The 15,079-nt window shown below is 37.3% G+C and overlaps 1 protein-coding gene across 1 annotated transcript in view; it reads right to left on the minus strand.

The window, feature by feature from the left end:
• The window catches only part of csmd2 (CUB and Sushi multiple domains 2), a 340,353-nt gene extending 328,813 nt beyond the window's left edge, over positions 1-11,540 (minus strand). The window contains exon 1 of the mRNA XM_028460920.1: positions 10,786-11,540. Within this exon, the coding sequence (XP_028316721.1) occupies positions 10,786-10,948 (163 nt within the window). The 5' untranslated portion in view covers positions 10,949-11,540. The remainder of the gene's footprint in view (positions 1-10,785) is intronic.
• Positions 11,541-15,079: the final 3,539 nt, after the last annotated feature.

Consider the following 15,079-nt stretch of genomic DNA (forward strand, 5'->3'; position numbering starts at 1 on the left):
TACCTACTCGGACTAGAACTGCTGTGTGCTAGCTGCTACATGTTTAGCGTTGAAGTGGAAGAATTCCGCTGGAATGCTGCAAGCTGGAAGAGTTCCCGTGATCAGCAAACTCTTACTTGCACAATTTGCACACAACTGGGCTTTTGTTCCTTTTGCTTTCATTTCTTCCTGAGGACAAGTTACTTAGTACCTGTGGGCTGTTTAACAAAGACTTAAAGTTATTGGACTCAACTTCTAAAGTTGTCCATTAACTCTCCCCTCATCTACATCTCTTGTTGTGGAAGTTTGTGTTCTGAGTGTGAAGTAAAAGAGATTATTTATTTGTAAAATTTCAAGTATAACTTTTCATTAATCCTCAGGGCACCATTGGGGACCAAATGTGTACCTTCTGCCTTTTCAGTTTTTTTAATTCTCAATATCTCATTCAGTTTAAAGACTAACTGCATGAACCTTGGCCAGGTGTTTTCTTTTATTATCATGTTCATAATTACATGATCACTTTTAGTGGAAGATGTATAGAACAGGATATAAAAAAACGTGCAGACACTCTTTGTGTTGGGGACTGATTTGGTCCCATTGACTCCCATTATAACCACATATTTTGGATATACTGTTATCCTGACATATAACAGTGGTTTTCCCATGAATACCAATATCTTCAAAATGCAAAATGCACCTTTTTTTGGGGGAAAAAAATGCATTATTTATGTTTTTCTAATATAAAAATAGTATTTTTATGACAAAAATGGCAAAAAAATGTTTGGGTTTTTTTCACAAAAACTATAATGAATAGTAAGGTCTGAAGCTGTTGAAAAGATCTGATGTGAAAAAAACCGGGGAGGAAAAAATGACAGTTTTGGCCAAGTGTTTACCATGTGTAGCTTGTGTGAGCCTCTGTAAATGTTTGGGACAGAGTTCAGTGACTGATCCGTGACCATCTGGAGATAGATGACTGAATGAATCACGCGTGAGCAGGACAAGCAGGAGAAGGGTCGACGCATCAGCAGGTGGGAGAAATCACGGTGCTCACGAGGACGACGCTAATTCACAGATTAGCAACCGTGCTACCATCCTCGTGCACCATACAAACACATGCACACCCTGTCCCTCTGTGACCCGTATAGAGCTATAGCTAATGACCTACTTGTCATCACTTTGCTTTAATCATCCCTTAGTGAAGGGGACGGACACTCATCCAACCACACACACACTTCTGTTGGTCGCTGAAAGAGGAGTCTGCCTGATGCCTGATAAGAAAATGAACTCTCCAAATAGATTATTTGCTAAAGAAAGAAAAAGCACCCGGCACTTAAAAGGCACACAAACACAGAGGCTAGATTATCTCTCAGCTGGTGTGGAGGCTTATCACACATCCACTTCCACCATTTCCCTCCCTTCCTCTCACAGTCACCTCTTCTTCCTGCCGTTTGCTACATTTTCTCCTCCATTCGATCTTTTTAAGCTCTCCACCTCTAACTCCACCATTACAGTTGCTTTTCCAGTGCAAAAGCAACGACAAAAGCGACATACATCTACTTTTCATTCCAGACGTTCCTCAGCGTTGGGTAAATAGATCATGTCATCTGTTTCCGCGCTCACACTCGCTCCTTTATTGCTCAACGGCAAATGTAGGGAGCAGATGGGAAATAGGGAGCAACAGCGTGTGAACAGAGCGGAGGATTTGGATTGAACATCACGTGTAGACAGGTGTGCTAAAAAGGGCAGTGAGAAAAAGAAACGCCTATACGGGCAGGTTAAGTGTTTTTAGGGCCCTATAAAATCTGTTTTATTTTTTTCCAAATTCTGTGTTTTCCACTTAATTTTTCTAAATTCTGTTTTTTTTTTAAAGAAATATTTATCTTTTTTTTTTTCTTTTTTTTTAAATATTAGTTTTTAACTCCTGTTAGTAAATCAAATAAATACTACTAAAAACAAAACAAAAACATAACTAAACTAAAATGTATGTCAAAAATGAAGTAAGATACAATTAAAAAGTAGATATAAATTGTAGTGACATGTATTATTCTGACTGCTCCTTTTTAGTTATTTGTATGTCATATAAATATGAAGAGAACAGCATTAATGTCACACAATTTCATCTCAGGGGCCAATGATTTAATTAATCTGATCAGGTTCATTGATAAAGTTTTGATCAACTTAATTTAAATTCACCTAATTTAAATGATCCTGATGACATAATTCCAGACCGTAATGATTAAACAAAACTAAATGGACACAAGGAAGCATCAGTTATTTCACCACTAGGGGTCAGAATATTTGGGAGTATCAGAAGTTATCAATAACCTACGATGTTTAAGACTCTATAATCCCTGGCATTGATGGTCCCGTCCACAACAACACAACATCTTGTCCCATGGATTTTCTGTGGCTCTGATTAGATGTTGTTCGAATGTAACATTGTAATAACGTTGCTCCAACTGACTTTTATTTTGTAAACCGGAAGTTCCCACTGAAACGGTTGTACTCGAGGTAGCTTGCTGACTGTGAATGTGTAGCTACAAGACACGGACAAAAGGCTGGAATAAAAAGAACTAAAGGACAACACGGAGTTATTCTTAGTTAACCAGGCACAACAGTTTGAACACTGAGCAGGTGAAGATGATTAAAACTGATCACGTTTTCACGGAGCGCCGCTGCGCTAAACAAAAAAATGGGCGGAGCTTTACAGGCACAGGAAAGTTAAACGGGCACTGGAGGCTCTGTATTTAGGAGTCAATGATGAGTTGTGATGTTTTGAGACAGTGTTTGTGGTGATTTAGGCAGAGTTTAATGCAGCCAAGACAGGGCAATGCACCTAATAAGCGCTCCCCGGAAACACTTCCCCATAAAAAAAACTGTTCGTTGCCCCACGGTGACGGCGTTTCATGTCGATTCTGTCCATTTCCATATTTAATCATTTTTATAGGTCGATTCCATCCCTGATTCCGGAAACGCGGATAATATAGGGCCCTATGTTCTGTATACGGTCCAAAACTCAGAGATAACTTCCATTGTGTGATGTGATTGGGATGAGTTTTCTTTGAAAAAAAAAAATATATATATATATATATATATATATATCTATATATCAGCAAATAAAATAAAAGCAACTGCTAAAAAATTAAGGGTTGTTCCATATGTTTTACCCTTCAGATTCAACATGTTACCACTGGCTATGTTCGAAATGTCATAAACGTACTACTCATACTAAGTCTGATGTCAAAAGGAATATGTAGTGCGTTCACATTAGATAGTAGGGATGTAACGATTCACTCAACTCCTGATACGATTCGAGTCACGATACTGGGTTCACGATACCCAGTGGTCGGTTGGCATGCAGATATTCTTGCAGTGAAAAAGAGATGCTATGCTAGCAGAAAAACGTGACTTTTACAGATATTCACGTAATATTACAGATATTCTTTCAGTGCCAACGGGGTAAGGAATCATTTATGAACATGTTTAAGAGTAGAAGGCGGCCAGAAAGAAAGTGGTAGCAGATTCCGCCCGACGCCAACACTTCTGGATAGCGCCATCTGCTGTTTGAAAAAAGTACTGTGATTCAATTTTCACAGCATCGCTGTGAAAATTGAATCTATGAATCGATTTTTAACTGCCTTACGATTAATCGATACATCGCTATTAGATAGTATGAAAAGATTGCGTATGCGAGAAATACCCGAATGTATACTATATCGGTACATTTTTTAAGTGTGCACGATGGGCACACTAGTCACACTCAACCGCCCCATGATGCATGTACAATCATCCTGGGACCGGCTTCAAGCTAAAAGTTAAATATTCCATTTTTCAAAATAAAAGCATCTTTTCTTGTCTTCTATTAGTTTTCAGCACAATGGCGGGTCTCCGAAAACTTAAAATGTCGGCATGAAATGTGTTTTCCGCAAATTTTATGGATCAAATGACCATATGTTGATATTCTACATGGTCACTTTCTCGCTTAAAATGTTTTCAGAACTTTCAAAGGTGGAATATCAACGGAGATATTCAGGTTTCTGTCGATGAAGGTTTGAAATCTTGGAAAAATTGGAAGTATACTTCAACAGGAACGGTCATCATTGTAATCCTCCTAACCATCACATAATAGACAGTATATAGTCATTGAGTTTGTTGTGCATAGTACGGAGTATGCCATTTCAGAACTCACTCACACGTGCTGTCCCTTATAGGAGAAAATGCCAAAAGTGGCACGTGTCGTGAAGCTGTTTGTTAATAAATGCGCCTGTGTGGCATTTTTCATCAGCATATTCAACCCAGAATTGTCTTTCTGGTCAGACTTTATTAAGTTAAAAATATCAAGATTATTATTGAATATTGCCATTTTCAGAAAAAAATATTGAGATATGAGTTTTGGTCCATATGGCATGAAGCTGAAAACTAACATCTGGAAATACCTTTATTTAAAAAAAAAACAAAGATTAATGCAAACTTCGCAATAAAAAACGTTCATGCAATATATTAACCGGTTTAAAGCAGAACCTCATTGAATAGCAGCTGGACGTCAGCCTGTTTGCTTCACCTGATGTAAGCAAATACAGGGCAGCTCAACAAGCTAACGTTAGCGAGTCATCGTTGTTTGGAAACCATGTAATGATGTCAGGGCAGAGAAGATATACAGTATCTATGGAGAAGATAATGAATTGAAAAGATGACCGTGCTCACGTGCATGTGAATAGGTATGAGAGAGCGAGTGAGTGAGAGACATTAAAAGTGAGTGTTGATGTGAGGCGTTCTTTAAATCTACTGCGAGAGCGTCTGCTAATGATTACATAACTGTGCTGTTGGTAATTGTCAGAGCTTTACATCCTTCTATTCAGTAACATGTAGTTAGTCTCTACTTCTGTCTCATTCTCCATTTCCTGTTGATTCTTGACGTAAGGGCTGAAAATGTGTTATTGACAGTTTAACAGTAATTCTGATAACTGATTTGTTAATTAATATTTATTTTCTTGGCTTTTGTAAATTTCCCAATGTTTATTGTGTTTGTTGACCACATTGATCATAATGGTATTTCTGCCTATTGGCATGTTGAACTGTTTTATTGTCCAAAACATTGCTGTTCAGTGCTTTAAGCTAAATAAAGGATTGGAAATGTGACACATTGGTTTCAATGGTTGTCTGGTCTCACAGTGGGTTGTGCACCTCTCATTAGTGTTTTTTTTTGTACCTAATAACTTTGTATACAGATGATGTTTTCAGATAGTTAGGCACCCAAAAAGACAGAATACTGTAGAATATTTTGCACGAAAATACAACTGCTTTAGAAAAGCCTTGTTTACCACTCAATAAGTAAACATCAGTGTAGTAAGCAGGGGAAATAGTCGGTTGGCGACACCCTGAGTAGACTATTTATTGATTTCATGATGACCATATACAAGCTGCTTTATTCTAGTTTCACACTTAAAGTTGTTGCAATTTATACAGAAAAAGTCTTACTTTATTAATTATTTCAGTTTTTAAATTCAGTTTGAAACTTGAAAAAACTCATTCAGAGTAGAGGTGTCCCGATCCGATATTGATATTGGATATCGGCCCGATATCAGGCAGAAAACGAATATCGGATTTTATGGGACTGCATCTAAAATCACCGATATAAGCTCTCCGATAAAATTTTCCGCTCCAGCACTTTTATCCATAGGTGACTGTGGTTCAAATCCAACAAAGTAACCTATAGATGCTGACTATTGTTCTCTGTTTGAGTAACATCACTTAATCAAGCCTTTTCTAACATTCCACACTACAAAATAAGTAATTAAATTATGCATGATTGTGCTGATATTGTATCAGATCAATATCGGTATCGGCCAATAGGCAAGGCTGCAATGTTGGTATCATATTGGAAGTGAAAAAGTTGTATCGGGACATCCCTAATTCAGAGTTCAAAGTCAAGTACATTTGTAATCCTCATTTCATCTTTTTGCTTATCAGAATATTGCATCGTATCATTCTCGGTAACCCAATAACTTGTATAGCGTCATATTGTGAACACAGTGTACTGTCCTACCCGATTGAATACTGAACACCAATTGCTTTATGGCCTTATTCCTACCCAAAATAATTTAATACCTGTCAATAATTTAAAAAAAAAATCAGGTAATTAGTTGTTGTTGTTGTTGTTGTTGTTGCTAAAATTGATTATAAAGTTCAATACATTTCTATGGGCTGTTTTTCCAATTTCTGAGCATCTCCAAAAACATAGGCGTCCTTTAATTTATAAATACTTTTGTTAAAATGAATCCCATACATAAATATGTATTTCTTAAGAGTTGGAGCAGTCGTGCAGTGGTTGTTATTTCTGCATTGCAGCAGCAAAGTGTCAGGGTTCCAATCCGCAGACTGTTTCTTTATTGACTCTACATGTGTTTAAACTGAATAAAACCAGAGTTGAAGATTACTAAACATGAAAAGAAGCCATTAATCCAGTCATAATCCCAAGAAATGTGTTTCCAAAGTCACGATCTCACTATCAGTCATAAACAATGAACAATGTGGGGGATTTCTTATGCTTGCAAGCCCTCAGTAAAGCAGCTGGCTCTGGAGCTGTCCGTGGTGCTGAAAGACAGTTCAGCTATTGACAGTAACTGTTGCTATCCAGAGTGTGAAAAACCTCACGGTAGACCAGGGGTGTCAAACTTATTTTAGTTCAGGGGCCAAATACGGACAAGACGGACAAGTTTAATCTCAAGTGGGCCACAGAGGAGGGGAATAGAACAATTTCAACATTAGTGCTACTTTGCATTGCATACATGCTATAAAAGTATGTGTAAAATAAATGAGGCAATGGCAATATCCAAGCTATAGGTGAAAGGTAGCGACAATATTTATTCAATTTGGGAACATTTTTTCAATTTCTAATTTGAGGATTGAGCAGGATTTTGAAAAGAATAGGTTTTTATTTAATTGTATATTACTGTAGATTGTATGTTGAAGGTTAAAATGTATGTAACCAATTGGTTAATAATAAATGGGTCATGTTTATTGTACTCTGAGTAACATCGGTTGATCAAGCCTTTTCTAACATTCCACACTACAAAATAAGTCATTATTATTTTTTTATTAAAGAAAAAAAATGTATGATTCATGCTGATATCGGATCAATATCAATATCGGTTGATACGCAAGGTTGCAATATCGGTATAATATCGGAAATAAAAAAGCTGTATCGGGACATCCCCAATATTTATGTTTGGTTATGATACACTGATTTAAAATTACCACCATTTTCTAGTTCATTTTAATGTATAATTTACATGAAAAATTTGTATTCATTTTTTGAATATTGCCAGAAAATTCCTGATCTTAAGTTCTTGTGGACATTTGCTTAGTATTTTGCGCCCCTTCACAAACCTACTGAGATATCCACAACAAAATTAAATGTAAATTTAGGCAATGATTCATGTTTTCTCACTAATTTTTACTTTACCATGTTTAAAAGGGTTGGATTTAGCCCCCGGGCCTTGAATTTGACACACATGCAGTAGAGAGTGCCTCTGAGAGGTAAAAATATGGTAATAACACAAAATATTAGTTTACATCCCTTAAATATGAATAAAATCCTTGAAACGCCAAAACCAAGTACATGTATGTTCACTTTTGCACAAAAAAAAAACACTTGTTGCATGTGATGTTTCTCTGCTCTAGGTCTTCATCATTAAACCTAAAATGTTCCCATATAATAGAATTTGACAGGGCTTGAGCTTTAGCTTTAGCTTTGAGAGGGGCGGGGCTTAGGAGCTTGCATGCGCATGCATTAAACAACTCAAAGTTAGTATTAAAGTGTTTTTTTCTCATTTGTGCCAAGCTTTATTTTTTGTAGATATCCAAAATTGTGAAAGTTTGTTTTATTTAGCAAATAAAACATGTGAAATGAACTCACTCACTGCCATTGACGTACATATACGTCCTTTCAAATCTCAACATTTACTGCCACTGACGAATATGTACGTCAGTTGTGTTTTTTCACAGGGGTTGCTAGGAAACACTGTGGGGGAGGTCTCCCATTATATATCAGACTTCTACTGTGGTGTAGTGACCAACTCCTGCCCAGTGTCCTGTCCAGTGTCAGTGTTGATTTGTTGTTTTATAGAAGGAAAGCAATGTTCAGATGTTTGAGGTGTCACTAAAGCTAAAAACATTAGCCTCAAAGACAATGTTCTACTTAACAGTTTTGCTTTTATTTATTTATTTTCACAAAAAGCCTGATTTCTCAGATTCCGGTTCAAACTTGGCGTTTTCTGTGAAACCTACCTACATTCAACTGCTAATTACAGAAGGAAAAAAATGTATTTATTTTTTTTTTAATGATGAAAGTAAAAAGTCTATTCTTTCAGAATCTGGTTTCAGATTTTCCATAGTTACAGTAAAAAATGTTCTGTGGGTCTTAAAATATCAGACAAAATGCTCTAAAATGGCTGGCAGTGAGGGGGTATATATATATATATATATATATATATATATATATATATATATATATATATATTTATTTTTTCTCAATTAAGGTGTTCTTGTAATTGTTGAGTCTGATAATCAAAATCGCAAATTTTGGTTAGTTGCACAGCCTTGATTAAAATGCAGATTAAATGCATTTATCTTATACTTTAGTTTTTTTTGAAAGATTAGAAAACATAAGAAATAAAAAAATGAAAGGAAGTGTATGGCTGTTTACTAAGAGGCAGAAAAGCCCTCGGTCTGTTTGTTCTGTCAACTTCAAACTGTCCTTGGTACTGTTTTCAAAGTTTGTTTTTTTTTTTTTTTTTTTTTTTTCCATTTGTGGTAGTTCTTCAGAAGACTCAAAAACAAGCAAATGTCACCAGATAATGAAAAGATAAAAGGAAAAAATGGCATCAAGGCCTGCAGTGCTGCCAGCGTTACTCCAAGTTGCATCATGAGCATGCGGCTTGGTGGCGAGCTCGGGTGAGTTAGTGGAGGAAGCGTGATCTGGTGTGTGAGTGGTCACGCTGAGCGACTGTCTCACGCACTACTGACAAGTCATCTGATGGAAGTGGGTTTGAGAAACACGTCATCAACCCCCGCCCCGACACTCTCGTTTCAGGCTTGATTACGAGGTATTGAGCGACGGGTCCGCTGGGACTAGCTGCTTTTTTTTTTTTTTTTTTATCCATGCCGTTCTCCTTTGGTAAGTCTTTCACACAGCTCTATCTTAGCCTGAGCGGCGTCGAGAAGAGTGATCGAGGGGGATTTCTGTGAAACAGCAAAAGATCACCAAACATCGTTGACATTTTCACCAGGATCTGACCACCGTCCTTTATAGAAATGCTGCATCACAGCCTCTAATATGCTTTGATAGTGTGTGGATGGAAAAAAAAGTGGCACAGACAAGCAGGTCTCTCATCTCTGCCTCTCAGCATAGTGTGAGGCTCTGGTGCCGCTCAATGGGAGGACGGGGCAACTGCTTGTGGCTGCGGCACAGAGGGGGAAACACCACAACCACTTGATCTCTATTGAGCACAACTTAAAATACGAAAACCCCCATTTACAAGGTGACTGGGTTGTCTTTCTGATAGCTGTAAATATTCAAAACGAGTTGGAGCTCTTTTACTGGCTCCAAAATGGCAAGAGAGATGGCAATAAAAACCCTCCCTGGACTGAAATAAAACAAGCAAGTCTCCCACGAATATATAGGAAAGTCAAGGGAGATTTGTCACTACTATTAGGAAGGAGTTGAGTGTGTGATAAACTCACACAGAGAACCTTTTGGGAGGCCGATGACACACATTTGTCACTAAGAGGGAGTTTTTTTTTTGTATTTGTATTTGTGGATTGGGAAGTTTTAATGCCTAAATGCGGAATGTGGGGCAACTGTTGACCAAGCCAATTAAATAAATAAATAAATAAATAAATAAATAAATAAATAATAAATCAACACGCATCCTTCTCCCACTCATTCTTCGTTACTGTGATCTATCCAAGCAGAGGAATGAGTGGGCCAATACAGAGCCATGACTCATTTTCAAATTGCTATCGTGGCTTCTGTGGTATTCTTGGCTATCTCTAGGAATAACGTCCACTTTGTAGTGTGGAGCCAAAAACAGATGTAAAACGGTTGGTTTCTTTTACGAAAACAAAACCAATGATGGATTTCTTTTTTTTTTTTTTTTTTTTTTTTTTTTTGAAGGGACGTCTTCAACAAAATAAATGCAATGACACTCTCGAGACTCAGATTTGATGGGAAACTTTGATGCAGATTTTACTCACGACTTGGTCTACTGTTGAATGACCCGTTCGGATAATAAGAGTCATTTGCCAATTGTCAGACAAAGAGGATCATATCATCTAAAAATGAATAATATTATTTATATACCGGTGCAAAAAATGAAGAAACACAGCACTAGTTGGGCATGTTGGTGATAAGTTTTGGGAGCCACGCAGAGGAGCTATGGAGGTTCAAACTCTGACTCAAGACAAATCCATCAGCTTTAATTGAGTTTAACTCCATATTCTGATAATATCACTTATTTTTGCTTTTCAAGAAAAATAAAAGCATCAAGCAGGCCTTTTTAAAGAATCTCCAGGTTTAATCCCAGAATCCGGACAATGTGCCACCTGGGATTAACTTTTGAGTGGTAAGACTGCAACATCACAACGAGGATGATCCCCCCAAAAAATGTGCCTTTTCAGGGTGAGTGTGTGCGTGATGCTGATTTGCATTCAGAGGGTGGGTGGATGGGTGGTGGTGGTGGAGAGGAGGAGAGGCTGCTGCATTTTACATGCCTTCAGCTGTGGAGAGATGGAGAGGGGACTCACCCTTCACTGAGGTAGCCAGCAGTCCCATGTAGAAGAGCAGGACCCGGCTCCAATGGTGCGCCTTCATTAGCGCAAAAAGCCCTATTCCGTCCTCTTTCCTTCGTGCGCATTCCGCTTTCCTCACGACTCCAGACGATCTGTCCCGATTAGAAGCAGCAGTCATGGCAGGGCTTTCTTTTTCTTTCTTCCTTCTCCTCCCTCTGTTTGGGCACGATGAGTTCTCAGATGGTCAGAAAGGGGAGATTCACTCGGTGTCGGCGCTGAGAGAAATCCCAATGCATGGAGGAGGCTCGGATCTCGCAGCTGGACTGAACCATGTCATGTGGGGACCGAGGGGTTCAGAGTCTGTGTCTGAGAGGAGCGATTTCACACCTAAGGAGAAGAAGAAGAAGAAGAAGAAGAAGAAGAAGAAGAAGAAGAAGAGGAGGCAAACCGTGATGCAGGTGGCCAACGATCTACCTCCAAACGCGTAAAGCAATCCACGTATGAAGCCGATGTCTCCAAAACACGCCAAAGGTTCCCGTTTCAACACTTGTGTGTCCTTCTGTCCAGTTTATCTCCAGTTAACGCACAGCATTGGCACAGCTGATAATCCACGCTCTTACTGGTAATTGATGATCAAAGATCCAAAGAAAACAAAATCGGCCTCGCTTTGGAGATTCCCCCAGTAATGCATCGATGATCTTTATCACAGGGAGAAGAGCGCGTGATCTGTATTTCCAGCGTCCAAACGCGTGCGTGTCCACATGCGTCGTCTCAGGATTCAGACTGCAGACCTTCTCTGCGCTTTCCTCTCTCTCTCTCTCTCTCTCTCTCTCTCTCTCTCTCTCTACCCATATCGAGAATCATAGTGATTTGCAGAGGTGCTTTTATGAATACTTGTACTTTTTTAAAGTATATTTCTAAATCAGTAATTTTATTTGCGCCTAAGTACGTTTTAAAAGAAGTAAAGTCATTTGTTACATTTCCACACACAACCGTTACTTATTATTATTATTATTATTATTATTATTATTATTATTATTATTATTATTATTATTATTATTATTATTATTATTATTTATCACACACAATATCAAATAAAAATATTGCAATCTTTCACTTTCTCAAATTTAAATCAAGCTCAAATAAAATCCTGTATAAAAATATCGAGACTAAATGTGTTATTTTCGTTTCATTGTCTATATTTTAAGGTTTTGTTTATTCAGACAAGGTTTTTCAGGATTTTTTTATTTTTTTTTTTTTTCAATCTCCTGAAATGTTTCATCTGCCAGTCTTCCTCAGTGTTGATATGCCTTGATGTGTCCCTATGAGTTATCGCAAAGCATGTGATGCTATGCTGCTTTGATGGTCTCTTTATAATCTAAGTTTATACATGAGATGTTTACTGTATGCAAGGGAACCGTAGCAAGATTTATTACCAAAAATAAACATGGGTAGAAGTAACTACTAACTTTTACTTTTAGTACTATTTAATTGTTGAGTTTTATGTATGACTTGTACTTGTACTTGACTACAATTTCAATCAAGTAACAGTACTTCTACTTATAGGATATATCAGTACTCTTTACACCTCTGGATGTTTGCATGTTCTCTCACTGTGATTGATTTTTCTTAACGTATTTCTATAAAAAAATAAAATAAAAAATAACACACGCACACATATCAACATTGATCATCATAAAATCTGTACGCTTTAATCCACCTCTGTTACATGTTTTACACCAAATTGAGTGAAAAACCCAATGAGCCTTCATCCAATATGGACCAATCAGTGTTTGTCCGGCAGTGTTACAACGTAGATGTCCACTTCCTGTTCACTAAACGTGAAATTGATGCTTAACAGGCTGGAACTCTGGACACTAAATCTGAATGTCATTTCCACTTTTGCATATGACCGGTATAATTAGTTTTCTGCAAAATGCCCCGTGCACGCAGACAGTAGGAGTAATGAAATGCGTGCTGGCCTTCAACCCCGCATGCATGATGGGGATCATAAATAGCCTCGAAGCGACATTAAATTAAAGTTAGTGCATTGCACGGGTGCACAATGTTGCGTGTGTGTTTCAGGATTTGAAGGCCTTTTTATTTGCTCAAATGAGATCATTTGTGAGTGTGAGCTGTAATGCTTGGGTCATATATTTAAAGGTCCAATATAATGCAGTTTTCACCCATCTCCCTTTATTCTAACAACCCCAAAAACATAGTATTTGAGGTTTATTTTCCCAAACTCGCCTGTTTTTCAGAGTTTTAGCCCTCTGAAAAGTGACTTTCTGAGCAACGGGCTGTTTTGGTGCCTGCATATGCATATTCATGAGTGGGCGTGTCTATAGATGCTGAATTCATGCCTCGCTCTGAGGGAGATCAGTGATCACCAAAGCGATTTTATTGTGCTATCCACACAATGTTGTTATTGTTTTCAGCCAAAAAAACTGTACATTACAGTAAAACACATGGATATTTAAGTGGCTATTGTTATTGTGAGTCCGTCACAAAATCAGAATCAGAATAAGAAAGGTTTATTTTGCAGAGCACAGTTTAAAAAAATAATATTTGGTGATACACATAAGGGTAAGGGATAAATAAAGGATAGAGGATAAAGATAAATAAGATAAAAAAAAATAAATGATGCACTGAAAACCACAAGAGCGGAGTACACCTCCGCATTAACAAATACAAGATTGCTCAGAGATGCAGGAAAGAATCCCAATAATACTTCGGGTGTGTTTTTGATAAGGAATTAATATTGTAACAAGGTCAAAAAAGTGAATTTGACCTTTAACTTGAATTTGACATCTGGCCAATTACACAAAGAGAGAAAGGGAAAATTAAATGTGTTTATTTGTGCAGTCCTACGCCAATTATGTGCATTTCCATTGCAACACCACCCTGTCTTATAGGTTACTTCCTTTTAAATCAAATTTAAAAAGGAAATGGGAATACTGATGTTTTGTGTGTATTAGCAGGAAATGTTTTAGGTCAAAACCACCTTAATAATTCTTAAATATTTGTGCGCTTTTTCACCCGAACGCACCCAAAATCCACTTCAGACCGAGCTTATGTGAAGACATCTGAACTTGGTCAAAAATGTTTGAGGGAGACTCAGAGATGAATATTCACAGATTACAAAGAGATAGGCTAAGTCTCACTCCGAGTCCTACGGACACGTCAATACACAAGTCGGACATTCAAGGTCACACGGACCTCGAGAGGGAACATCTTCAATATTAGAAATTACACATGTAACAATGAAATATTCACATTAGATATGTTTTCTGCTTGTCTTAGAAACATAATTGTTGCATAAATAATAAGGTGACCATATTATTTCTTAGATAGAGCAAATATTAGCGGAGTTACGGTGTCACGTACTGAGTTTATAACCATACTGAGATTATAACCTAACCCTAGCCTTAACCCTAACCTAATCCAATAAACAAATAAAACACATGTCCATTCACTTTGAAAACAAAAATAAACAAAACTGAATTATTATTTTTTTTTTAGCAAAAATTCCTTTTTGCGGTAGTGTGCATATTAGTGCATATACAATCTCAGTACGATCCCAGTACGCCACAAAGGTCTTTTAAAATAAAACATTCCTGAGATGCATTAAGGGTCCTTGGGAAACCCAGACTTTTTCATGAGTTTTTAAAATCCGGCTGGATGGTCCGTACAAGATGTGAAAAGAGGACATGTTTGGGAAAAACCAGACGTATGGTCACCCTAATAAATAATAATGGCTATACTACTTTCTATAGTATAAACATATTTAGGCCATGTCAAATACATGGCACTACCGAAACCCACTATTTTTGTTTGATTTACTGACATCATTTTAGTATAAAAAATAAATAAATAAATAAAATAAGTGCACTCAGAGACCACAAAGCTCAGTCATGGGCCAAATATGCTCTTTGCTAAATATTGGCAGTTATCTAGATTGCTGATCCTGATCATAAACATGATACTGTAGGTCCAAATGCATGTGCACCCCCAATTTGTTTGAAAAATTGTGATAATTTGAGCAATCCGGATCAGATTCTGATAAAAGGTAATTGAGCAACCAACCCGACATAACAGAGTCACATTTCATTGATATTAATCTATTAATCAATGAGGTATGAGTTTCTAAAATGTTGCCAATGACGCAAAATTGGTGTCAAACTGATTCAGAATCAGTACGTTGATTTGGATTCCCTCCAAAATGTAATGAAATCTTCCAATAATTTTGATTAAAAAAAAAATGAAAATCTGTTAAGTATTTTTAACATAATCCTGCTAATAAACAAAC

This window comes from Gouania willdenowi, chromosome 11, assembly GCF_900634775.1.
Source record: "Gouania willdenowi chromosome 11, fGouWil2.1, whole genome shotgun sequence".
NCBI classification, from domain to species: domain Eukaryota; kingdom Metazoa; phylum Chordata; class Actinopteri; order Blenniiformes; family Gobiesocidae; genus Gouania; species Gouania willdenowi.